This window comes from Pipistrellus hanaki (assembly GCF_964339955.1).
Source record: "Pipistrellus hanaki genome assembly, chromosome: 3".
In the NCBI taxonomy this organism is placed as follows: domain Eukaryota; kingdom Metazoa; phylum Chordata; class Mammalia; order Chiroptera; family Vespertilionidae; genus Pipistrellus; species Pipistrellus hanaki.
In genome coordinates, this window is record NC_140505.1 from 179,647,486 (window position 1) to 179,674,617 (window position 27,132).

The following is a 27,132-nucleotide window of genomic DNA, read 5'->3' on the forward strand; positions in this document are numbered from 1 at the left end:
ATGCCCCATACTAATGTGAGATATTAACAATACAGATAACTGGGTGTGGGGTTATATGGGAACTCCCTGCACTATCTTCAAAACTTTATTACGGATCTATTATTATTCTAAAATAAAAAGTTTAATTACCTACAACCAACCTACCCACCCATCTATGAGTTTTACTGCCTCCTGTCACAAAGGAAGGGCCCCTCTCCTCTGATGGCTTTGTTATAAAGCTTATTTTCCTGTGCGCTGCCCAGGATAAGGTGAAATCATAGTCCCGTAGATAAGATTTTTCTTGGTATAGCAATTCAGTTTGGGCCATAGGGTACCTGGAGGAAATTATTGGAAACACAAATCTGGGGACTTTCCCCTGGGTCGTCACATGTCTCACGCACCTATCCTGGTGCAACCAGTGTGCCAATAGGTACAGAGCTTCTACTGTCCCCACGTGACGCTGGGAGCTGGGGTGGTGGTGGATGAGGCAGGAGGCCTGCTCAGAGTCGAGCAGGGAGCCAGATGGTTGCAAAGCAAACTACCTTTGTATTAAGCACATGTCTGCAACAAAAAGAATGCAAAGAGTACTTTCAATCTAAGAACTAGATAAATCCTTATTGTTTCTCAAATGTGCTTTTTCCCCCCACAGACTTCTTATACCATAGCTTTGAAAATTTTGGATAAGAGGAGATGGGAGAGAAAATTTTTTTGCTAAGCAGATCCAGAGGATTGCCAGTGTCTCTCTGATTGTGGCTAAAACACCTCTTACACACACTGCATTTTAACTTTTCACTACATCAGCCGAAGAGGAGAGTTTAATTCATAAGCCCTGCTGAGCTCTACTATGTGCCAGGCGCTGTGCTAAATGCTGGATAAAAAAGCACAAGTAATGTGCCACTTCATTCTCCCAAAGCCCACAGTTTCATAGGATGGAATGCGGACAGAGAGTGCAACCTGTGTTTCCACACCACAAGTCAGTATTCTGGTAGAGAAACACTCTCAGGGGTTGCATGAAGGTGAGTGAGCATCACCTAAGGAAAGAGGGTCTCAGAGGGGTCTTGCAGGATGAGGAAGAGTTAGGTGAATGTCATCCCCTCAACAGGGAATAAGTGAGTTGAAAATTGATATTCCAAGGGCAGCAGTAACATGTACTAATGCATCCCTCCCTGTTGATCCCTCACCTCCACAGGTTTCTACCTTTATTATGATGTACAGAACACACTGTCAGAGAATACTGGACACTGTAATAAGAGCCAACTTTGATGAGGTAGGTCAACAAGCGTCTGTGTTAAAATATAATAAAGTGATTCCTGTTCCATGAGCTGCTGCTCAGTGCCTGACCTGGAAGCCCCAGGGCACATTGGGGCTTACTTAATCTTCACAGTGATCCTAGGAGCCGGGCACTTTAAAAAAAAAAAAAAAAATTTTATTGATTTTTTACAGAGAGGGAGAGAGAGGGAGAGAGAGTAGAAACATCGATGAGAGAGAATCATCGATCAGCTGCCTCTTGCATACCCCCCACTGGGGATGTGCCGGCAACCAAGGTACATGCCCTTGACCAGAATCTAACCTGGGACCTTTCAGTCCGCAGACCGAAGCTCTATCCACTGAGCCAAACTGGTTTCGGCAGAACTGGGCACTTTTGCTGTCTTAACTTCATAGACCTCCTGTGTGGCCTTTCCCCAGTCTAACCAGTGAGCCGCATCCTGCCTGACTGGCCTGTAAGGGAGACAGTTTTGTCAGGGTAGCATTACATCCAGAATTACAGACTCAGGAAAGCATTTCTGTATTTTGGATTTAATTTCTCCAGAGGCTCATCCACTGTGGTGCATTTGGAGCTGGATACTGGTCCCCTCCATTCTCAATATGATCCATATATATATCAAAGCCCACCAGTAAGGGACTGAAAGAGTTAATTCAAGAAACTAATTTAATAGATTTTAAAAATATATATAGCTTTTATTGATTTTTTACAGAGAGGATGGGAGAGGGAGAAAGAAAGAGAAACATCAATGATGAGAGAGAACCATCGATCAGCTACCTCCTGAATCCCACTGGGGATTGAGCCGGCAACCTGGGCATGTGCCCTTGACTGGAATCAAACCTGGGACCCCTCAGTCTGCAGGCTGATGCTCTATCCACTGAGCCAAACCAGATAGGGCAGGAAACTAAATAACCTCTTTCAATTATTTGCCTCTGATTACTTCACCTCTTATGCTTGCAAAGAATCAGAACTTCTTCCTTCTGTCTAATAATAAGTTTTCACTTGTTAAATGCCTACGTGATCCAGGCATTTTATAGAAGGGATGTGATTTCATCCTAACAATAGTTAGACACTATTATCTCCATTTTATAAACGCTGGTAACTCATCTCATATACTCAGTCCTGAGGTCCAGATTCAATTGACATCTAAGTTAACAGGGCCAAACCAGAGTACTAATTTTCTGCCCCAAATCTGCTTTCCAAGTCTTAGCTTACCACTACCATCCACCCAGTCATTCAGGCCACAGAACTCGATTCTTCTCTTTTCCTCTTCATATCCAGTCTGTTGGGAAGTCCTGTCAGCTCTACCTCCAGATATAAGCACTGTCTGTCCATTTCACATCCAACTTCCAAGTATCAGCTCCTAAGCTTTGCACTGTTCCCACTCCTTCCTTTTTCCTCTCACTCCGAGGAACAGTACCTTTGGACATTAAATGGTCTAACATGCACATAGTAGGAAGGGAGGTCTGGGTAAAACACCCCCTGCAAAGGCGGCTCCAGAGGAGGAGTGCTGCTCAGGGCTCCTGTGCCTCTCCCACATATGCTGGTACGAATGTTGGTTTACACACACAGCCCCTGGTCTTTCCAGGATTTCTGCTGGAAATCGACTAAAAGAGTAGGGTTGCATGCAAGGAACTCATGGAAAGGCAAATGAATCCAGAATGTACCAGATCGTAGGAATCAGCTGGGCAGAGCTATCTCCTTGGAGTTGGAAGGGCAGGCAGAGGATCAGGACCCAGCCTGAGGCCAATCCCCAGGGGGTCAGAGAACAGCAAGGGAGTACTCTGGAGGGCAGGCACCTTGTACATGCAATGTGGCCATCTCTCAGGCCCAGCCAGGCCAACTGCCAGCCACCAGATGTCCCAAAGGCAGGTGAGCAGAGCCACAGGGAGGATTCTGGCTGGCTGACACTCAAATTTAGGCAAGGGTGTGCCAGATGCTTAGGATGGAATCCTGATTTCTTGGGCCTATTAGTGCCTCCATGATATAATAGTAATAGCTAACGTTTATTAAGCATCTACTACATGCCAAGCACTATAATAAGTACTTTTAAGGAATCATTACCAAAACCTATGCAGTAAATACTACTTCTGTTCCCATTTTCCACGTGAGGAAACTGAGGTGTAGAGATATCACACCCCTGGTTGATAGTGGTGCTAGGACTGAAACCCTGACATGCAAATCTTCCCTCATCTGGATTGTAGCTTTAATGTTCAGTCTGGATGAAAACTTGGCCGTATTTTCACTTTCATGGAATTAACAAAACTGTGACTTGAGTTTCACAATTTACAAAGCTGACTGCATCCACCACTTGGATCATGTTTTTGGCAACTACCATTTCCCCTTCAGGAAGTCAGGGACCTGCTTTTCTTCCCATTCCTCGCCTCCGAGGCCTCCCACACAGTGTCAACACTGGGAAATCCAGGCAGGCCATAGAGTTGGAAGAAGTGAGAGCAGGTCGCCAGGCTGGGGTCGGGGGAGCCTGGTGAAGGGAAAGCAAGACCTCCTCCTCGGAGGGGCCTGAAGGACACTGCAGGTGCCGGGGCAGGAAGGGGGCAGCAGGCAGTCTCAGGAATGGGGTAGAAACCCAGTTACCATGTGAAGAACAAGGCAGCCATGGGACAGGCAGACAGGGACTCTATGTCACCATTGCCTGGCTTGCTACTGGCTTTGGACAAGTAGGGGAATGTCTCTGCAAAATGGGAGTGATGAGTCTCGCTGGAATAGTATTATGAGTGTTAAATGAGAGAACCTATGCAGAGTATCTGGCATGTCGTAGGCACTCAGTAAACAAAGCTAATGCCAGTAAGAGTACCCCCTCCAAAGTATCGGGCTGAGGCACTGGCTTTCCCCTTGCATTGGCTCAGGACGCATAGGGGAGCCAGGAATGTGGACAATGCCGTGGGTGAGAGAGCGCCACCTGTGGAGGAAGGGAGGATACAATAGTCCAGGAGCCATGTGGAACCCATGAGATCACAAAAGTTCAGGTATTCCCCAGCTTCAAGATGAGCCATTCCCCAATGTTGGCTAAAGTCTATACATTTTTACATGTTGTTATATGTACAGGTTAACCGTCTTCTATCATTTCCCTTCACTTACCTTGTTCCACCCCTCTCCCCCTACTCTGCTCTCTCCCTGACCTTCAAGTCATACTAAAAGACAGGTGTCAGGGCCATTGGGGGTTCTCCGCTTTGGAAGTTCATTCAACCATTTGCTATCAGCAATCCAGTTTGTGTTCCTGCTGTCATATTAATAATATCCCACATTGGAGTGCTTACTATATTCCTGATCTGTGCCATGCAGCTTACTGCCCAGATATCAGCATCTAGGATCCTATAGTGACACTATCTGTCAGGGCTCTTTGGGAAAAGGGAGGCATTTGGATATGAAGAGAGCCTTGCACTTCACCTAGTTTGGGGCACCTAGGTTTGAATCAGGAGATTTTTGTTTGTAGCACCTTTTCTCTTCCCTTCCAGACTTATTCCTCTTACTCATGGCCCTGGGGTACAAATAAGTCCCTAGAATAGTAAATTCTAATAATCTGAGCTTTTAAAAGGCAAAACCCACCCTCCCTCCCTTAAATTCTCCTCAGACCACAGTAAGCACGAAGTGGGGTGAGGGGTTAAGGTGCTAATCCTCTCCCAGGGCAGAACAGACCCAGGCTGCCAGGCCACATGGTTCTCCAGCAGTGGGCATGGCACACACGGGGCAGGGAGGACCTTTCACCTCCTGAGCCACCCCAGGCTGGGGTGGCCTTGGCCGAGTCCCAGGCCTCTGATGGGAGGGCCCTGTGTGACCTCATGGTTCTTCTCTCTGTGGGTCGATACAGGTTCAAAGTTTCCTTCTGCACTTTTGGCAAGGAATGCCGCCCCACATGCTGCCTGTGCTGGGCTCCTCCACGGTGGTGAACATCGTCGGCGTGTGTGACTCCATCCTCTACAAAGCGATTTCGGGAGTGCTGATGCCCACCGTGCTGCAGGCATTACCTGACAGGTGAGCACACTTCTCTCTCCCCGCAGGGCTGGTCCCCAGCATTTACTGCTCCTGCTTCTCTTTATGGGTTCTAATCATGCACTGTCTGGGGCCTCCCTTGTTTAGAAAGTCTCTAACACAAAGCACTAAAAGGAAAAACCCAATGGTAGTATGAGCACCGCTAACATTGTTTTTTCTTAATTAAAATTTAAAAATGGTTAAAAATTCAAAATGTATAATAATGGCGTACAGTGAAGACCCCCCCACCCCCACCCCGTTCTTCTTTTTCTCCAGACACCAGGTCCCCTGCCCAGAGCATCATTAATTTCTTTAATGTGTTGCAGGATTTTATTTGTTAATGTTTTATTTAGGTTTTCTGCATCAAAAGTCATAAATAAGATTGGTCTGCATTTTCTTTTTATGTTATTGGTATTCTTGCTTTTTGGTTGTTTTGATTTTAAAAAATATATATTTTATTGATTTTTTTACAGAGAGAAAGGGAGAGGGATAGAGAGCTAGAAACCTCGACCAACTGCCTCCTGCACATCCCCCACCGGGGATGTGTCCGCAACCAATGTACATGCCCTTGACCAGAATCGCACCCGGGACCATTCAGTCCACAGACTGACACTCTATCCACTGAGCCAAACTGGTTTTGGCTTGATTTTTGTTTTTGTTTCATAAAAGGAGTCTGGAAGCTCCCTGCCCTTTTTTCCCTAAGGTCTAAACCAGTTTAAATTGTATTGAAATGACTTGCTCTTAAAGATCGCATGGAATTAGTTCCCTTTTGAAGCCATCCGGGCCTTGTGTTTTATGGGAGTAAATCTTCAAAAACTTTTTTTTTTTTTCATATAATAAGTGCTCAGGTTAGATTTTCTATTTTCTCTGAGGCAAGTTTTGGTAAATTATATTGTCCTAAAAAATGATCCATTTCTTCCAGATTTTTAAATTAATTTGCTTAGGGTTGAGCAAAGTGGGTTTGTGCACTCACTGAATTTCCTCCGAGTCTGGTTATTTCTGCTTTACTGTATTTTAGTTTGTGTGGTTGTGCTTTCTGCCATTTCTTTGTAGTTAGCTTGCCTAATTTTATTTTTTCAAGAAAAAAACCTTTTGGACATACTTACTGGTGCTATTATTTTTTCTAATATATTAATATCTGCTTTTATTTTACTAACTTGTTCCTTTCCTTTCTTAAGCTTACTATTATTCATTTACTCAACAAATACTTATTGAATGCTTCCTATGTGCCTGTTCCAATTCTAGGAGCTTCAGTTATATCAGTCACACACACACACCCAAAATTTACCAAAAAATAGATGCCTGATTTATTTACACTTTTTACCCTTGTTTTATAGCACAAGTATTTCAGGTTTAGGTTTTTCTTTGAGCACTGTTTTGACTGTATGCCATAGGTTTTGATATGTAATATTTTAATAATTGTTATTTTTCTAAATATATTGGTTTGGAGTTCTTCTGTGTCCTAAGAATTTAAAAAGAGATTTAAAATGTTCCAATTGTCAGGAGCTAGCATTTTCTGGTTATGTTTTCTCCCCCCCTCTCTCCCCCCTTTATTGCTTTGTGATTGGAGACTTTCTAAACTACAGTATTTCTTTGAGATTTAATTTAGGTTTCCCCTGTCGTCTAACATACGTCTTACACTTGGAAAGAAGGAGCACTGTGTCTTCAAAGTGCCACTTCCACATTTATGAATTGGGACCAAGTTTGTTGTTGTTTAGTTCTGAGACGTCTTCTCACTTAGAAGTTGAATGAAAGTAGCAACAGTGGGCACCCTTGCCTTCTATCTGATCTTAGAGGAAAAGCTTTCAGCTTTTACCATTGAGTGTGATGTTTGCTGTGGGTTTGTTATAAATGTCCTTTATTATGGTGAGGTATGTTCCCTCTATATCCACTTTGTTGAGAGTTCTTATCATGGATATTGAGTTTTTCAAATGCTTTTTCTCCATCTACTCAAGTCATCATGTGGTTTTTATCCCTCATTTTGTTGATGTGGTATATCACGTTGATTTATATGGAGGTATTGAGCCCCATCCTTGCATCCCTGGCACTTGATCATGGTATATGATTCTTTTAGTGTACTCTTGAATTTAGTGGGCTAATTGGCTGTGAGAAAATTTGCATCATGCTCATCAGGAATATTGGCCTATAATTTTCCTTTTTTGTAGTGTCTTTGTCTATTTTGGGCATCAGAGTAATGTTGGCCCAGAATGAGTTTGGAAGCATTCCTTTGTTTTCAGTTTTTTGGAATAGTTAGAAAAAGATAGGTATTAATTTTGCTTTAAATGTTTGGTAGGATTCGCCTGTGAAGCCATCTGGTTCTGGGGCTTTTGTTTTATTTAGTTCCTTCCTTCTAACTTTGGGCTTTATTTGTTCCTTTTCATATTTCTTTAGGCACAATCATGGTTACTTTAAATTCCCTGTTTGATAGTCTGGTTCCATAGATTGCTTTATCTCGTGGGAGTGTGTTCTTCTTAATTTCTTGTGTATCTTACAATTTTATATTGACTGCCAAACAGTTTGTGGAGCAGTAAACACAGAGGTAAGTAGTATTTATGCCTGGAAATGAGCATGCCTTTTCTTCTCCTAGGCTCTTAATGTGAGGAAGTGAGCCAGGTTATTCAGGAGTTCATTGGGGTTGGGTTTTACTGTTGCTATGGTTACCTTTCGTATCCCAGCAGATTTAAATTCTTTTGGAGTGCCTGTGTTTAGGTTGGAAGTTTGTTTGTTGAGGAGTTTTTTCAATGTTACTGCTACATCATCAGCATTAGGTCTCCCGTGTACCACTATTACACTTGTTAGCCTGTTTGGGGATGGGGTGAGGGTGGGGCTCTCTGTTATCCTGACTCAGTCGTAAGTAAGCCTGAGGTTTTGGCAGTCAATGTTGGGCATTTTCAGTGATCATATCCCACTCCAGAAATAAATCTCTAGTAGTTTGAGCCCATGATGGTTTCTGCCAAGGTTAGAAAGCTTTTCCTTTTCATCCTCCCCTCCCCTGGCCACCTGCAGTGAGTCTCTCCCCGCGCCCAGGCCAACAGTATTCCCCACCCTCTCCCCCTAGCCACTCTAGAGGCTTTTGTTATAGAGAGGATAGTCTGAGTGGGACCGCATGCTTCTCTACAGCACTGGCTGCTCCCCTCTTCCAAGCTGCTCCTCAGAGGTGGGCTCTCCTCTCCTGCCCCAGTCAGGAGCATATGGCTGGGCCCATGGAGAAGACCTTGTGAATAAATGCGAATGCCTTCTGCCTCTGTGGCTCCCAGAGCTCCATGTACTCATACTACTTCACACTCGGCCTTTGCCAATTTAAGCTGAGTTCTTCCTTGGCTGTGGGATGTCCTGCTTGCCTCCCTCTAACACAGATGAGCCAGCTCCCAAGTCCTGTCTTTCCACAAATTCCAGGCTAGGTGGTTGTGGCCTCAGCTCTCTCCGTTTTACTAAGAAGGGACCTCCTGCAGGATCACTACAAGTATTCACATCTTTATAAGAGCTTTACATGCTGCTAATACTGCTTACCAGGTGCTACACACAAGGCATTATAGTTTATTGTAAAGCAGTGCATGGGGTACAAACAAAATACCCCTGCTGCCGCCACTTCTAATTTTCTTATTTTTTTTAAATATATTTTATTGATTTTTTTTTTTAGAGAGAGGAAGAGAGAGGAATAGAGAATTAGAAGCATCGATGAGAGAGAATCATCGATCAGCTGCCTCTTGCACACCCCCTACTGGGGATGTGCCTGCAACCAAGGTACATGCCCTTGACCGGAACTGAACCTGGGACTTTTCAGTCTGCAGGCCAATGCTCTATCCACTGAGCCAAACTGGTTTCGGCTAATTGTCTTATTTTTATAGAAGTGAAAGTTAAAGCTTAAGAGCTGAAATCACTTGTCCATCTTCATCTGCAAATAAATGAAACAGCCAGAACTCAATATTCACTCATTCATTAAACAGATGTGTATGATTACTATACTGTGCTAGGTCCTGGATGCAGCATTAAAGGAGATAAATGTGCACCCTGCCCTCACCGAGCTTACAGTCTGCCAGAGGATTCACTTCTTTAAAATTACATAGTTAATTGCCAAAATGACCTTTGGCTTATAAATCCAGTGCCTTTCCATTAAATCAGGAAGACAAAGTTTTTGGAAAGACCAGTGACTTTTCAGTTGTTTATTTGTCCCTCACTTCTCTGCATGCCTTCTGTGTGCCCAGCCCTGTGCCAGGCCAGGGGTGGAATCTGGTCTAGCAGTTCTCACAGCCCTCCTGGCTTAGGCTGGGGCGTAGCTGCCAGACCACCCGCCCCTTCTTTAACTGCTCTGCAAAGCAAATTGAAATATGCTTTCTGGTGAAGTAAGTGACAACATAATAGAGAGAACCATGAATCATGCACTCTTACGTGCAAGATAGATCATTCTCAAACTTGGGCCATTCACCTCTGTGACCGCTCAAGGAGTGCTGGCACAGTGGCTGTTAAATAACCATTGGTCTAGCAGATATAAGGAAACTTATTTGGGTGTAGGGGGTTGGGGATGGATGGTCAAGAAAGATAAGGTATCAGTGAAGCAAAGAGAAGACTGAAGTTCTAAGCAATAGCCAGCCCTGTGGCCGAAAAGCAGCAGGAGGCCCTGGTCTGTGTGTGGGGGCAGGAAGGTGGGGGGAGAACACGTGCGCGCAAAGTGGGGATCCAGCATCTCAGGTGTGTGCACAGTGTGGGTGTTTCCATCACCTAGCCTGCAGCCAGGCCGCACTGGGCTTAAATCTTGGCTCTTGCACTTATTGCTGCATCTCCTTGGCAAATAAAGTAACTTCTCTGAGCCTCAAGTTTCTCACCTCCCTGCTGAGAATAACAATAGCACCTACTTGTTGGTGAAGGGTAAGTAAGAAAATACGTGTGAAGTGTTTAGTGCTTGTCACCTTGCACTCATTAAAAAGTGGCTGCTATTATCACCACTTTGCTGTTGTACCAGCATCACTGCTGGAGATCATTCTGGCAGTTTCAAGTGGGAGCTCAGATGCAGGGGAAGGGCAAAAGGTGTGGGAGCATCTGCAGGAAAGGGAGGGGAAGGAAAGGGATTATGCACCCCTGTGCTTGTGCCTGTGCCTAGCAGAGTGCCTGGCACACAGGACGTGCTGAAAAAATGTTGAAGACTCAGTGAACCCAAAGCCCTGCATGTGCAGGGAAGGCCGGGAAAGCCAGCCTGGGGAGGGAGGCAGGATAAGTCAGCAGAGGAAAAAGTCAGGCTGCAGCCAGTGTGCTGTGGGAGGAGATATGTTGAGAAGGGGTGTGGTCCCCATCCCCTGATGCTATGGGAAGGAGGAGTGGGCAGGGAGGCATCTCTCAGACCAGGTGATGAGGGGAGGCTAGCTCCTTCTCTGGACCCCTGAGCAGGGCAGCCTGAAGATTGAGGTTACTCAAAGTCCCGCAGCCCCATGTCTGAGTCCCAAAGTAGAATCTTTTCCAGGCAGAACCCCCCTTGCCTTTCTTCAGCTTAAGCCAACCAATTGCACCAAGTGAAAGGCCCATCAGCAATCCTGCTGCTTACTTGCTGCTCCCAGACAAAGGCCACTCCCCACCCCAGCCGTGAGTAATCCTCCTGGGTAAGTGTCATGGACAGAGAATGGCAAGGCCCCGTCCCTGTCGGTCCAGTAGCTGCAGGAGGGTCACACTGGACACGTCTCTAGATTCTGACCTCTGTTAAGAGCAGCAAGTGTTTTTGAGATTTAACCTCAGAAGTCAGACCCAATGTGCTACTAGCTGACACTGATTTAGAAGCTTTGCTTTGCTGCAGGTGCAGGGCTTCGGGCCCACTCAGTCTTCAACATTGAGTCAGCACTTCCTCTGAGCCAGGCACGCTGCTAGGCACAGGCACAGGGGCGCATAGTCCCTTTCCTTTCAGGAAGACACACTTGACTTCCTTTTTTCCCCTCACACACCCAGACCCACTCACCGGAAATCCTGTTGGCTCTGCCTTCAAAATGTTTTAATCTGATCATATCGCATTATTTCCAGTGGTACCACCCTCGTCCTCCCTCTTGCCCGGACTCTTGCAGGAACTCTGCACAGATCTCCCTGTTCTGTCCTCACCCTCCTACACTTGATTTTCATCACAGAAGCCAAAAGGGTCTTTAAAACATATGGCAGGATTGAGAGTGTTGAGATAGTGGGAGATCTGGGAATCTGGGAAGGAAGGGAGCCAGGCTGCTCTCTGGGGCAGCGGCTTTCCAGGCAGAGGGAGAGGGAGCAGCAAGTACAAAGGGCCCGGCAGGGGCCTGGAGACACAGAAAGGGGGCTAGTGCCCGTGGGAATGAGGTGAGCTGCGGGGAGGGGCTGAAATCAGAGGGAGAAAGGGGAGCATTTGGGTAGGGCCTCATGGGGAATACATCTGAACTCGGTGCACCGGGGGTTGGGAGCCATTAATCCATTTGTTTCACTGAACAAACATTTCTAATGTGCCTACTAAGTGCCTGGCACTCTGCCAGGTGCTGAGGCTACCATGGTGCACAGTCTAGTGGGGAAAAGTGGACGTTAATCAGATAATCGCACAAGTTCATGCATGATGACTAACTGTCGCAGCAGCAGGACCTGTCCAGAGGAATCCTTGGCGGCTCTGGCCCAGTGAAGGGGCTTCAGGGAAGGCTTTCCTGTGGAAGTAACGCCTGGTCTGAGATCGGATGGAGGAGAGGGATGAAAGGTTGCCAAGGGCACAGGCCCTGAGGTGGCAAAGACTGGGCAGAGGCCCGTGGGGCTGAAATGTGGATGAGGGGAGGAACCGCACAGTGAGGCTCTTTGGTCCCTTGAGTGTGGCTTTTCCACAAAATACCACACGTGGGCTTGCACATACAGTGCGATTGAAACTTCGAGGCCCATGCGCAAAAGTCGGTTTTTGGCCTGGGCGAGTCTATTTTGAAAAAGTTGTTCCAACGCTGAACCACACTCAAGGGGCCAAAGAGCAGCATGTGGTTCGTGAGCCATGGTTTGCTGACCACTGAGATAGGAGATTGGCTCTTTGATCCTATCCAGAAATAGGAGGGGATGAGACCTGCTAGTAGAGAGAGGGAAGTAGGTGCATTGGAGGTGTGAGAGTCTTGAGAGAAGGTAGGACTTGGTCATTGAAAAGGAAAGAACATATGAGCAGAAAGACACTTTCGGACTGCCCAGTGGAGAGGAGGTTGGTGATTGTGGTAAGACAGGAGAGTCTGTGGGAGACTGAACAGGGTAGTATTGGTGGAAGGCAGGGATGGTTGGATGTCAGTGTGGGAAGAGGTCTCTGTGGCCAGAATGACTAAGGAGGACTACATGGAGGACACTGGAGTTGGGGCTATGAGTAGGTGGGATCCTGAAAATGGTGCTCCATGTCTTTTTCAACTCCAAATTCCCATCTCACATTATAATCGACTGCCGCCCCCCTCCCCACTGACCTTTCACCCCTCCAGCCCCTTCCCACCTCCTGCTCCAAAACAATTCTTGACTTTACAATTCTGATATGAGTTCAAGGTCCATGTCAGGATTGTTTGCAAGTTAAAAATACGCTGTTGCTTCCCAGTCCCTTCCAAGCAGCAAGCAGTTCAGTAAGCCTGGGCCCATATGGGTGGGCAGGCATGGCCATATGCTTCCAGGGTTCCTGTCCAACTGGGGGGCTGGGACAAGTTGGGCAGCATGAGGAGGAGGTGCCAATTGCAAATCGGTGCTTAGAGGCCCACTGTCTTCACCCCTTACACCAGGCTCCACAGAAACATGGAGGATGTTTTGCTCACAGAAAGTTCTATGGGCTGCCCAGCCTTGCACTGTGCCTGCCAGGTCTCTCCACCCACCAGCACTGGCACAGAGCACATTCTGCTCATGCCCTTCTCAGACCCACCAGTTTGCAGAGCTGGGGCTGACAGCCTCACCTCTCGGGTTACTGCTATGAGTGGCACCTATTGGTTGCACTCTTGTGGAAGGTCTGGGCACACATGAGGCACTTAAAGTGTATCCTTTCTCTTCCTAGCTTAACTCAGGTGATCCGGAAGTTTGCCAAGCAGCTGGATGAGTGGCTAAAAGTGGCTCTTCATGACCTCCCAGAGAACCTGCGAAACATCAAGTTTGAACGTAAGTGCTGAGTTTGGGAGCAGAGGGGTAGGGGGGGAACAGTTTTGTGCCAAACATCTTACATAAAATAATAACAACAATAGCTACCATTTACTGTGTGTTACTACAAAGCACCAAGTAGTATGCTTAGCACTTTCTCCATACATTAACTTGTTTAATCCTCACAAAATGTGAATTACTGGAGGTACACCTGCTTTCATGGAAAAGGGAACAGGCTTAGGGAGGTAGTAAGTAGCAGAGGCAGGATTGAAATGCCAGAGTTTCTGCTCATCACCTCCATGCTCCTTCTCTCACCTATCCTTATGCCACCACTATGGTGTAGGACACAGTGTTGCTGTTCACAGATGGAGCTTCAAGACGCAGTGAAAGGTCCCCAAAGCCACATAGCCAGTCACTAGGGGCCCTGAGTCCAACTCTCGTCTGTCCAACCCCCAGGCCCAGAGATTCCACTGAGCTCCTGCCCACAAATGGAACTGGTCGCAGGAGACAGAAAACAGCGTGAGTCTCACATATTTAATGTCCTGCCTAATGAGCAAGCCAAATTAATATTTCTCATAAGGGGCTGGGACTGCGAATCTTCTCTCTGCTGAGCGGCACCCTCACTCTCCAGCGTTGTTTTTGCCTGAGGAAACTGGTACAATTTCTGTCTCGATGTGTCTGTACTAGTGGAAAGACTCACTATTAAACAAAGACGAAACGATTTCAAGCAAATCAAAGTTATAAGATATATGTTTCTTAAAACCCCATTTGAATACAGCCTGCCTTTCTTGCCCTAAATCGGTGCCCCCAGTAAAATGAAGGAGATCAAATTACCTCTCTCCACAGGCGGAGGGGCCCTTTCAGCGGCTCTGAGGCCGCCTGCGGTGCCCATCACCTACTGATAAAGCCCACTTTATTTCACGGCTCTCAGTTCTTTTCTTTCCCCCAGCACTAAATTCCACATCACAAAGTTAAAGAAAAAGTAATTAAGGAGAAGGATTAACGATTGATCAGCCTGGAAAATTAGAAGTTCTTCTGTCCCCCTTCCCCCCGCCCCCATTCCTCCACCCCATGCCTTATTTTTCAAACCAAGCTGGCTCCAAGTCCAAATTACAATAATCCCAGGACCACTTCTGATTGCTTCTTGACCAGTTCAGAAATTAATGAGAAGAATGCCTGTGCCGTTTTAATTTTGCTGACAAAACAAATCTGTTGAACGTTGGCAGCGAGAAGCTTTTGGGACCTTCTACCTGTGGGTGCCTGAGGACACCCACTCTTCCCAGGGAGACTTGGGGTGCACCTTGAAAATGGGCAAGGAGTGGAAACACACACCACTCGAAATGATTGTAAGAATGAAGACCCGGGGCAGGCACAAGGCTTGTCTGCTTCAGAATTCACAGAATAGGACCAGACTACTTCACATCGTCAGCCCACTGTGTCACCATAGGAAACAGCCATCAGAACACGCAATGCATCATGGAGCTCATTCGCTAAAAGGGACAGATGACAAATGCAAAGCCATGTTCAAGGAGCAGCTTGGGGTTCCATCACCGGAGCGCCCTAGCAGCTCACACCCCGAGGCTCATTCAGGGCTTCCTATTAGACAGACTGCATTGTAAAGGACCTTCTTCAAAGCTCCCACTAGATTTTTGCAATTATTTATGGGGAGTAGGGATTGAGCCTGCAATTAGCTAAATGAAAGACAAGTAAATAATTGCTTTTACTCACGGTTGATTGACACCACGATTTCTCCCACCTGCTAGTGTGACTTTGAAACATATGTCCCAAATATCGCCATTTTAGGAAATAGTTGTCCAAATGGGAAAACAAAATCTCAAACCCTGGGTTTTGCCAATGGGCTTCTAAAATGAGTTGGACAGTGAGACAACTTTAGGTAAATAATGAAATTACTTTTTGAAATCTGCCCCTGGAAAGTCTGAAGCAGGACCATAAAGCCTGCAAATATTTCAAACTACCTGTTATTCTTCTTTCAGTGTCCAGAAGGTTTTCCCAAATTCTGAGACGGCAAACATCACTAAATCATCTCTGCCAGGTATGTGTCCTGTGCTGTGTTCTAACTTCTGCTAAGTCATTACAAATAAGGGCAATTCCACAGACCAGCTGCCAATGGGGTGTCGGGTGTAGCTGTTACCTTTAATTACAGAAAAGGAATAAAAACATTAGCCAATCACTAAATAGCTTCAACTAACAAAATAATTTCTGACAGTAGTTGTCCCTTAACCTGTTCTAGGCTCTCGGGTTTGTTTCCCTTCTGTAAATTGGGGTTTCTCTGACACTGTTGACATTTTCAGCTGGATAATTCTTTGCTGTGAGAAGTTGTTTTGTGCATTGTAGGTATTTAGTAGCACCCCTGCCTTCTACCCACCTGATGCCAGCCAGTAGCACCCCCTCCTCAGCCCCAAGTCCCACCTGGATGTGACAGTCAGGAAATGAGTGGTGGTGAGCCACTGAAATGAGTGATTCAAACAGATATGGAGGATGACTTATTTGTTTTTGTGTCACCCAAAAGAGTTCAAAGCAGCCATGAGGCATGTTAAATATTTAGCCAATTTTATTTATTCTTCTAGATTTCTGTTCTTTGGAGCATAAAAGTGACATATGCTTACCATTTACAAAGTTTAAAACTAGCAAAAGTGTAGCACAGTAAAAAATGGAAGATTCTACTGTAACTCCATCCTTATAACTGAATGGCAAATAGCTTTTGCATTTCTATTAATCCTGCACCTTAAGGAAGGGACTGTGAGTTGGCCTGTTATCATTCATTAACACATTAATTATTAATTATTAATTATTAGTTAATTATTGATTAACACATAAAATAATTAATTAACATAAAAGCAGAGGGAACAAGCTGGTGGCTGCAGGTCAAATCAGCTCTCAGATGTGTGGGGTTATTTTTGTTTGATTTGCATGTATTCAAAGGCATTTTATTACTCAGCCACCAATTATTGAAACTTGTAGATGACAGCTGAACATCCAAATTTTCTGTAGAAAAATGTTAAAACCCTCACACTACACCTCCCCAGGGCAGTGGTCAGCTGGGTGGGCTGAGGGCCTCTCCAGCGACACTGTCCTCATCTCCCCACTTCTCATGACACTCACGTGTCACCTGCCTACCTGCTTTCTGTGTTTGGGTTTGCAGTCCCTCCCTTATAGGGCTGGTTCTGGGTTGAAGGTCAAGGTGGGAGGGAGACTTTCTAGTTAGAGTGCCTGAGGCAGGCTCCAGGCTGGGAACCAGAACGTGTAAAACTGCACCCACACACCTCACTTTTCCTGCTCCGCCCCTGGCATAAACAGCACAGGGAGGGATTTGGAGACCAGAAGGAAACCCTTCCATGTTCCTGTAGGCAGGTACAGAGGCCATACTGGGCATTGTTCTGGGACGTGGCAGAGCCTGACAGATGAATGTGATTCAGTGAAGAAAATAATATTGGCAAATGAAAGAGACACTGCCATGTTTCCCAGGAATCATGCCTCGGGTCATATCAGGGAACTAGACATGGTCTTGGTGCATACCTCGGGGTTCAAAAAGTTTAGGAAAGCCTTTGGCCCTTTCTACAGCACAGGTAGGTAAAAGCATGTACACATATATGTAAGGGTGCGTGTGCACATGCGCACGCGCGCGCGCGCGCACACACACACATACACACACACACACACTTCCTCTCTCCTTCCACACTGACATATGTAATTTAATCAGCAAATGTTATCTTTCCACCTCACTGGACAGCTATCAAGGACTGGGGTTGGTGCTAAGAACATTTCATGGAACGTCTTAGATCCCAACCGGCTTTCCTAAACACACACAGCAAGTCAGACTACACAGCCCCCAACCAAAATCATCACCCTCCCCCGAGTTCTTACACCTGAAGATCTAAATATCTAGACCCTTTTGGATACACTAAGCAAGCAAATTGGCATTCATATCTCAACTGTTCACTCCACAGAATCTTTCTGAGTGCCTGTTATGTGCCAGGCATTATGTATGCTCAAAGGTATTTGCCCTCAGCAGGAAAAAAAAGTAAATGAAAGAATAATGAAAGTGGTTAAGTGTATGAAGGAAACATCACAGAAAGAGAGAATGATGGGGCATTGAGGTTCTCCTTAGGTAGAGTGATGAGAGAAAGCCTCTCCATGAGTGACATCTAAGTTGGAGTGTACGCAATGGAAGGGTTGCTGGGATGGGCAGGGTGAGAGAAGAAAGTTCCAGACGTAACACAGACCCTGTGCAAAGGCCCTGAGGTGTCATGGCAATCAAGAGAACCTGAATAACAGTCGCCTCTTCCATTGAGCTCTTACTCCTTAAGCTATGTCCTCTTCAAACATAACCTTAATAAATCCTGACAGCACTCCTCCATGAGAGGCAGGCCCTGTGACACATCCATTTTATAGACCAGGAAACTGAGGTTGTTCCACGTGCCTGCCCCAAGTCCCTCAGCTGGTCAGCAGCGAGGCCAGGATTTGAACTAAGTATATTTGAATTCGGAATTCCAGACCTTCACATTTGGTTGTTTTCATTACCGTTAGAGCCTGACCCAGGTCACATACTCATATATTCAGGCCTCTGTGACCTTCAGAGTTCTACAATGATCTAAGCGAGGTTATACTTGAGTTCAGACAGTCTGGGTGTAAAGATTATTGTCGGTCTTTACCCCTGTCTGGAAATTCACAAGCATTAGGAAACATAATGTCCATGTGTATTTGAAATTTTTTTTTCCATTTTACCAAAGACTCCTTTGAAAACACGCAAGTAAAGGAAATGATTCTGGAAATGTTTTTCTTTGCTTTAATCAATATTGTTCCCACTTGGTGGTTCCAGGTATTAGTGATCCAAGTGTTGTTTCAACTTGCAGATTTAAGTTCTACCAATGAGGGTTTGCTGAGACAGCTACAACTTGCGCGTGCGCGCGCGCACACACACACACACACACGCACACACACGCGCACACACACACACACACACACACACACACAAACTACCGAGTTTTAAGGTCTAATTTCCCTTTTTCTCCATCTTAATTATATTTGTTTTAATCATTACAGTTACATGAAAAACAGAAAGCGAGACTGCAAACTGTGTCAGAATGCACTCACATGTAAACTACACACTGAAAGGTTCCTGGGTCAAGGCTGTGGTGGGCCCAGGCAGCAGGACCATTCCTGGTCCGGGACTGGCACTTCTTGGGCTCAGGAGACATAGAGGTCATTCAGCACAGAACTCCTGTCCCACAGGCTTGCATCAGAGAGCTGGCAGGTCTCTGGACCCCGTCAGGGGTCAAGACCAAGGGGCTGGGAACAGCATGGTTGGGTCTGGCCTAGGCCACCATAAGGTTGTCATTTAGAGAAAGGGAGATCGAGAGCCTCAGAGAAAAAGGGTATGGATCTTGAGTTATGGACTCACCTACGTATTTGTTAGAACTATTTTCCTGAATTTCAAAGTAGTTTGCAAAATACCCTTGGCAGATTCATTTAAAAGGCTTAAAGGAAATAAAGTGAAGGGGTTCTCCCCTGACAACCCTGAGCTAAGGAGCTGGCTGGATTGGATTACAGGCCTCTCGAACGGTGATCCACAGCACGGACATCACATTCCAGATGCTGGAAGACTGGAGGAACGTGGACCTCAACAGCATCACCAAGCAAACCCTGTACACCATGGAGGACTCCCATGAGGAGCACCGCAAACTCATCATCCAGCGTAAGATGGGCTACAGGCTTATGTCATTTTGTGTGTTTCTTTTTAAAAAGAGAAAGTATCTTGGGAGATAGTCATGCCTGGGAATGCTGTGTTTATTTTAAATTAAAAAGTGCACGCTGGGACTTGAGCGTGCTAGTGGGAATTAGTAAGTGCTGCTCTGGTAAGAGCATGGGTTTGGGGTGCCCAACAGACTTTGATTCAACCCCGGCTCTTTTGCACGATGACTTGGCTTCTGAATCTGTAAAATGGGGTAATGCAGAGGGATTAAAGGGGACAATGTGTGTCCTGTGCCTGGTGCACAGTGTAGTGCTGATAGATGAGGTGGTTAGAAGGCAAAAACTGGAGCCAGGCCGTGTTTTAAACTTGCCTCTGCCATTCACTATCTCTGAAACCTTGGGAAAGTTACGTATTCCATAGTGCCCTCGTCTCCTCATTGTAATCAGTATCTAACTCCTTGGGTTGCTCATTCATTCATATTCAGCAAACACTTGAGCACAAAAGGCACTTGAGCAATTGCTACATACCACTTACTGTTCTAGGCTCTGATATTCACTTTCTAGGGATGGTCTAATGTTAAACGTGTCCGCGTACAGAGTGCCTGGCACGTGGCAAGCACTGGATAACCATTAGCAGTTAGCACTCACTGCCACCACCAGTAGCTCAGATGCACAGAGTGGGACGAAGGGGGAAAAAACAACCAACAAGGAGCTCAAAGACCTGGTTCCAGTCCCTGCTCCGTCCCTAACTTGCCCTCTGACTTCAAGTGGATCATGTCACCTCATTAAGACCTAGCTTTCTCGTCTGTAAAAAGAGATGGGTCAACCAATCGGACTTTTGAAGCCCCTTCTCATTCTGCAATGCTAGGACCTTCTCGTAGTCCTGGAAGCTGACCTCATTGGTGGCTATCAACTAAGTAAAGTGGGACAACCAGCCATTCCAGAGAAATGGGGAACTAAAGCCACTCAGACAAGTGAAAACTACAGACGTGTGTGGATCTTGAATTGTGGTTTGATTTACACACACACACACACAAGTCATAAAAAGATGTTTCAGCTCAGAGACCACTACAGAGATGGTTCTGTTTTCTCAGTGCTCCACTGCTTGCAAAGTACTTCCCAATCCATGATCTGACTTGCAGCTGAAGCCAAGGGGAAATGGTACGATTATCCACCTTTTCCTAATGCAGAACTGAGGGGACAGCGATTGCTTCCTTCAATCCAAAAATATTTATCAAGCATCTACCATTTAGGTAGCAGAAGCTGGTCAGGCTACTGCCCAGTATAGTTGTGGTTTAAAAACATTTGAATGATCAAATGTGCCCAATCACGGGGCAGAGAGCAAGAAAGCAACAGCGCTGCTGTCCACTTGGGCCAGCCAGCACCCAGGGGTAACAGCTGCATCACAGGTCATGCACCAGCTAACAAAAACAGTGGACAAAAATGCACACACACCACATCACAGGATTATGAGTGATATACTGAAGGCAAAATACAAAAAAAATGCTGTGGATGTATAGAGGGACATGGTCAGTGCTGGTAAGGGGTACAGAGTGGGTAGAAAGATTTCAAGGTGGGGCATGTCCAAGTATAGGGAAGTGCCTGAGAATAGCAGGACTGGGGGAATGGCAGGGATGATGGGGTGGCCGGGTAAATCACTCACAGGCTGGGAAGGATAAGTTGGGGCTTATTTTCCAAAGCCTTGAATGCCCTGTTAAGACTGGAGTTTTCATTTCTTCAGTTTTATGCCTTTGTTGTTCTTAAGATGCATCTCTGCTTAAACCCAGTGTGGTGATGTGGGGCTCTCTGTTTGATAGTGTACCAGGAGTTCGACCACCTGCTGGAGGAGCAGTCGCCCATCGAGTCCTACATCGAGTGGCTGGACACCATGGTGGACCGCTGTGTTGTGAAGGTTGGTAGACAGGAGAGTGAGGTGCAGCCCATCACTCGCCTTCGTGACACGTGGGTAGTTCAGAGCCCTGCAGCGAGCCACCTGGAGGTTCCTCAGCAGCCACAGGGCCCCCGGTCTCCCTCCTCTGCTTCAGCCAGGCCAGCACCTGTTATGCACATTGGGCCTTGGTGAGAGAGCTCATTCTTTTACAAGTGTCTTTGCTGATAGAAACAAAAAGTTGAAAACCATTGCTCCATACTTTGAACTTGGAGACCTTACATAAGCCTTCCCTGTCAGTTTCTAAAGACAGTGCTAAATGGAGGGTCAGGTCCATCATGTAAAAGTCATTCACTCTCTCATAGGTGGCCGCCAAGAGACAAGGGTCCCTGAGGAAAGTGGCCCAGCAGTTTCTCCTGATGTGGTCCTGCTTCGGCACCAGGGTGATCCGGGACATGACCTTGCACAGTGCCCCCAGCTTTGGTAAGGCCCCAGCACTCCCCGCCGCCAAACACTGGTTTCTCTGGGCTCTGGTCACCTCTTGGAGTCAGCCACAGTGTGACTGGCTGTCTCTGAGGCCACAAGGACATTGCCCTGGAATGTACCTGTTCTGGGGGGACACCTTTTTCTTAGAGCTTTTAGGGAGAAAGGCGAATTGTGAGTAAAGGTGAAGAGAGCAAATCTGAAAGTGGGAGGCTGGCACAGACAGTATCTGAGTTTAGAGAGGAATAGAGGGCAGTGGCTGGGCTCCCTGTTTGCCAGATGTGCCTACATTGTGCTTCCACAGGGCGATATTGCAGGGTTCCACCGTGTGTGCTTCCCAAGCCAGCCGGTGAGGAAACCCGGAGTTTCAGCATTTTCAGGGGCTTGATTGGCACTCCAGCAATGGGTAGACTGTCTAATTCCTAGACGAGGACTTCCCATTCATTTCCTTTTATCTTACCCTTCGGGTACTCCACTTCAGGAAACATCCCTACTCCCAGTCTTCAGCTACTGTTTTCCCCCCCGGGGGGGGGGGGGGGGAAATCTGCCCTGGAGTGTTTATAACAGCCTCTTCAGGCAGAAGCCCAACTGCCACTGGGGGGTGGGTGCTGTGCTTCTTTGTGGGACCCCATTTTCTGTTTTCCCTCGGAAAGAGTGGAATATACATTGAGTCCAGGTCATCATTAGCAAAGTGAGGTGGGGCATTAGGGCATTATCAGCCATTGGAAATCTTAAAACTTTGGCCTCAATTTTCTAGGCATTTCAGCAAAGGGCTGTTGGTAAATTTTCTGGGTAATTGCTTCAGCTCTCTATTTTACTTTGCAAGTAGCAATGTGGTTTCGTTTCTCATAATCTCCAATTAAGCCAATCAGCTCTGGGGTTTGCTCAGGGTTTAATTTGACAAGTTTCCATCCAGCTTTTTATGGTCTTGTCACCGTTTTCCAGTTGTGCTATACAACCAAGTGGCTATGTGGTGAAACAAAGAAGGCGCTCTTTTTTCTAAACAGCTCCGTCCATGAAAGACTGTGTTTACCCAATTGGAGAGGCGTTTGTGGTGGGTTTCTTTCATCTCCGCCTCGGGAGGGTCTCCGGCCCTCCTGCACCCATTCGCTCTGGGCTGTGTGTGCAGGGGCACCGGTGGCTGTGACCTGGGCAGGGCCATCAGGCGTGGCGTTTGATGGCTTCCAGTTCAGCACAGTTAGTGTTAGCACATGTTACCTCTGGCTCTGGGAAAATCACCCGTGCAGAACTGCTTTCAGTTAAGCAGGTGGTTGGAAAATACTTGAGATTTTTTTCATTGTTTCAGAATCAAAGAATCAACAATATCACACACACATACACATCCACATAGCATGCCTCTTTTCCTTGCTTTATCTTTTATTCTTCAATTTGCTGCTGCTTAAACTGACTATGTATGTTATCAAGTACCCTTCTTTATTTATTTTTTATTTATTTATTTATTAAATATATTTTATTGATTTTTTACAGAGAGGAAGGGAGAGAGATAGAGAGCCAGAAACGTCGATGAGAGAGAAACATCGACCAGCCGCCTCCTGCACATCCCCCACTGGGGATGTGCCTGCAACCAACATACATGCCCTTGACCGGAATCGAACCCGGGACCTTTCAGTCCGCAGACCGACGCTCTACCACTGAGCCAAACTCGTTTCAGCTCAAGTACCCTTCTTTAGACAGGGAAAGTAATTCACTTTACACTATCCTTTGAATTCATTTGTTTTTACTAAGTTCACAGTCAATGTGATAAAGGCAGTTTGGACAGTAGAGCAATTAGGTTTTTATGAATGAGTTGAATTTATGGCTAAGAAATATTGTTCCTTAAAATGTGTGTATTTCTTTTTGAAGAACACACAATTTTAGGATATATTGGCAACTCAGGCAAATGGCAAAAATGGTCACAAATCTTTTAGAAGATGAAAGAAAGAGATAGTAACTCAATATCACTTTTGCAGTATCTTTTGACCCTAAACAAGATTGAAATACCTGCTTCCAAGGCCATTTCGCAAACTATCTGAAACGGTCCCGCTCCTCGGACTCATTGTGGAGTTTTGCGCTTGGGGTGACATGCAAGTTGAAAGAATTTGTGGCCAACAAAAGCCCAGCTCCCCCTTTCTCCTGTGTATGTCAAAGACACAGTTGGTGGTTGTATTTGGGTCATGTGTCCCCTGTATAAAAACAGCTAATTAGGAAAAAGAGCCCTCTGTTCCCTGGCCCCACCCCCAGCCCCGGGGCCAGCTCCATCTATCTGATAGCCCCACAGGCTCCTGTTGCGGTGAGTGTGCGAGGTTGTGTGCCAGGTAGCAGGCTGCCCAGCACAGGGATCGTGTGGAATCTGACAGTGAATCCACGGGGACCCTCACCTCTTCCCAGAACAGCCTCTTTCAAAGGTGGTTGACTCCTTTCTTCTCCTTAATTCCTTCTCACTCTTTTCTCCCCAATTCCTTTTCATTGAGAAAGCCTATGAACTAAAGTAGCTGTGAACTAAAGTAGCCAGACTTTCTTTCTTGCAGCCAGCAGCAGTTTCTAGCCAAGTTAGTTGCACAGGTAGGCTAGCAGGCAATGAGCTCTGAGTTGTTGCAGAGCTGAGGAAGTGAGATTTTTTAAAAAAAACAAAAACAAAAAAAACAGCCAACCATATCTTCAGGTGCCTACTCTGACTTCAGTTTTTAGGATACATGGGTCTCAGTCGGCACAGGTTCACTCTGGGCTTTCACCAGCTGTCCCTGATCTCACGGGGACATCGGGAAGGCCACTCGAGTTCCAGAAGTACGTGGCACAACACGGCTTGAAATCAGCCTGGGTTTGATGGCTAAGAAGCAGCATCACACATCATCCCCCAGGTTTTCGCCTTTTTACACACTTGTTTTCTGCTCGCTTCGAAGTTCACTCACTTGGCGGGCAGGGCCGGGAGGCCACATGAGAATGGTTCTGTCAGGGATGGGCTGCCAGACCAGTGGCCACGCCGAGCCTTCCAATGGCTGCGCTGTGTGTGGAAGTCCTGGCCTGCCTCTCTTCCCCAGAACCTGCTAAATTACAGAATCTTGATGTTGGGGGTGTCACTCAGGCCTCCACTGAGCACTAGGAGGCAGGAATCCCTTCCCCCATATGCAGGAGAAGGAAACAGGGATCCAGAGACGAGGGAACTTGCCCACGGGCACACAGCAAGTTGAGTGGCGCTCCCCTGGCATCTCTTGCTATGATGGATCTTGTGTTCTCTCTGCTAAGCCACACTGCCACTTGCCTCTTCTAACTTTCTCTAGTGATATACTACTAATAAAAACAAAGTAACATTTGTTGAGGGCCTCATATACATGACCCCTGATATTGGGCGTTTTCTGACTTAATTCTCACAACACCTGTGAGGTCCCTTATTCCTGCCCTCGATGTGACAGATGAGGAACCTGAACTAGAACATGCAGCAAAGGCAGGACAATGATGATCATGGTAACAAGTGCTTAGGAAGCACATACTACCCTTGATGCTCATGTTAACTGTACCTTTTTACAGAGGGGTAAGAGAGCTTGCAGGCTTTCTTGCCCAAGATGAATGTGGTGGGGCTCTGTTTCACAATCAAATCTGCCTGACCACAAAACCTACGCTTTTCAAATGACCACAGTTAAGACAAATACCCTAGGCTCAGATGCATGTATAAAAAGACTAAACAAATATATTTAATCCTCAATATTTTTTTAAAAGCTATGTGAGAGAGAGGTAGGGAGAGAGAGAAACATTGATAAAAGAGAAACATCATTGGTTGGCTGCCTTATGCACGCCCCCCACCAGGGACCTAGCCCACCACCTGGGTATGTGCCCTGACTGGGAATTGAACTGGTGACCTCTTGTTTCCTGGGTCAATGCTCAATCATGGAGCCACTTCAGCCGGGCTACGAGTATTCATTTTTATTTTTGATAGTATTTATTCCTTTTGAGAGAGAGGAAGGGAGAGGGGGAGAAAGATAAAAACATGGATGTGAGAGAGAAACATCGGTCTGCTGCCTCCAGACTTATTGTCTAGACTTATTTCATTTTGGATCGAGCCCACAACCTGAGCATGTGCCCTGACAGGGATTCAACTGGCAACCTTTCAGTGCACAAAACCACACTCAAGCAACCATGCCACACTGGCCATGGCCTAGTAATCTTAATGAATGATTTCTGCTTACTGAGGACACTAGCTTTTGTGGAGTCAGGGACTATTGAGCTTTAAGCTTCTGTTCCACTTGGAGCACTTAGCACAATAGTAGGCAGGTAGCAGTAGCTCCACAAACTCGTATTGTTTGAAAGATGATAGAAAATTATCAAACTGTCTGGGTAACAAATTAGAGCCATTAAGGAAGAGAGCTTGAAGCCCCAAATGAACACTTCCCTGGAGAGCTGATGACCAAGTCTAGCTCTGATGTTTTCTAGCGGAGTGGTCCTAGGCAAATTTCTTCTCCTCCGATCTTTGTCTCCTTGTCTTATAAAAGTAGGAGGGCTGTTTCTTTCCATCCTATTGACTTAGAGCAACATCTTAGCAAATATTTCTTCATTTTGGAAATGGTTTCCTTTTAAGCATTTGATGCTACCTTTTGACTTCTTTGACTCTGTGAACAAGAGAGTCATAGAATCTTAGAACATTAGAAACAAAAGGGACCTTAGTGATGATAACAATAGTTAGCATTTATTAAGCATCTAGTGCAGTGGTTCTCAACCCTTCTAATGCCACTACCCTTTAATACAGTTCCTCCTATTGTGGTGACCCCCCCCCCCAACCATAAAATTATTTTCATTGTTACTTCATAACTGTAATTTTGCTACTGTTATGAATCGTAATGTAAATATCTGTGTTTTCAATGGTCTTAGGCGACCCTGCTAGCAGTTCTCAACCTGTCACAACTCAAAGGATGAGAACCGCTGCTGTAGAGCCTGACACTATCAGAGATTTTCCTCTATACTATAGAGTCAATAGCTTTCTTAAGCCAAAATAATTTATCTGAGATGAATGGGGTGGGGTTGGGGGTGTGGATATGTAGAAGCCAGGTACCACTAAGGAGAAAATTGATAAATTCCACCAAAGAGGAGTTACCCCAAAGTCCCCAACTGGCTCCATCACTTTCTTCTGAGAGTTGAAAGGGCGTATAGCTCACAACTCAAATGGCCCTTCCAGAGACCAAGTCCTTTATGCCATCTGGGTCTTACTGCTATGAGGGGATGGACTAGGTGATCTGTAGGGGAATGGGAGCAGATTTCAGAGCCAGTCCAAACAGGCAAATCCCTCCTGGATTACTGATGGGAGACTCATTTCCTCACCTGTAACAGATGATAATACCACCCATCTCACAGTTTGTTGTAAAGTTGAGACCTGTGTTAATTACTTAGCATAGTCTCGGCAGAGTAAGCACTCAGTATAAGGTAAGTGGGAAGATGATGACAGCAGTGATGATAATGATAATGGTGGTGGTGTCGACAACAGAATCATAAGAAAAATAAAGCCAGGAGGCCTCTGAATAAGTAAACTAGACCTTCTGGATAGTCTAATAATCAAATTGACATGAGACAGATTAAGAGGGGAAAAATAACAAAATGCAATTATGTATGTACAAACGGTTCCATACGAATATGAGACACAAGGACAAATCAGGAGAAGGGAGGCTGTGGTTTGGAACTTCACAGGGCTGGAAGGCAATTCATATGGAGTTGAAATAGCCAATGTTTGGGAAAGAAGTTTGCTGAGCCATCTTATTTCATTTTGCATAAT

At 46.0% G+C, this 27,132-nt stretch overlaps 1 protein-coding gene across 3 annotated transcripts in view; it reads left to right on the forward strand.

The window, feature by feature from the left end:
* Nucleotides 1–27,132, forward strand: part of RFX4 (regulatory factor X4) — a 123,264-nt gene that overhangs the window by 70,872 nt on the left and 25,260 nt on the right. For all 3 annotated transcript variants that reach the window (XM_084880116.1, XM_084880117.1, XM_084880118.1), the window contains exons 7-13: nucleotides 1,169–1,246; nucleotides 5,073–5,236; nucleotides 13,215–13,315; nucleotides 15,289–15,347; nucleotides 18,866–19,010; nucleotides 20,824–20,918; nucleotides 21,260–21,377. In XM_084880116.1, coding sequence (XP_084736242.1) covers nucleotides 1,169–1,246; nucleotides 5,073–5,236; nucleotides 13,215–13,315; nucleotides 15,289–15,347; nucleotides 18,866–19,010; nucleotides 20,824–20,918; nucleotides 21,260–21,377 — 760 coding nt within the window. The remainder of the gene's footprint in view (nucleotides 1–1,168; nucleotides 1,247–5,072; nucleotides 5,237–13,214; nucleotides 13,316–15,288; nucleotides 15,348–18,865; nucleotides 19,011–20,823; nucleotides 20,919–21,259; nucleotides 21,378–27,132) is intronic.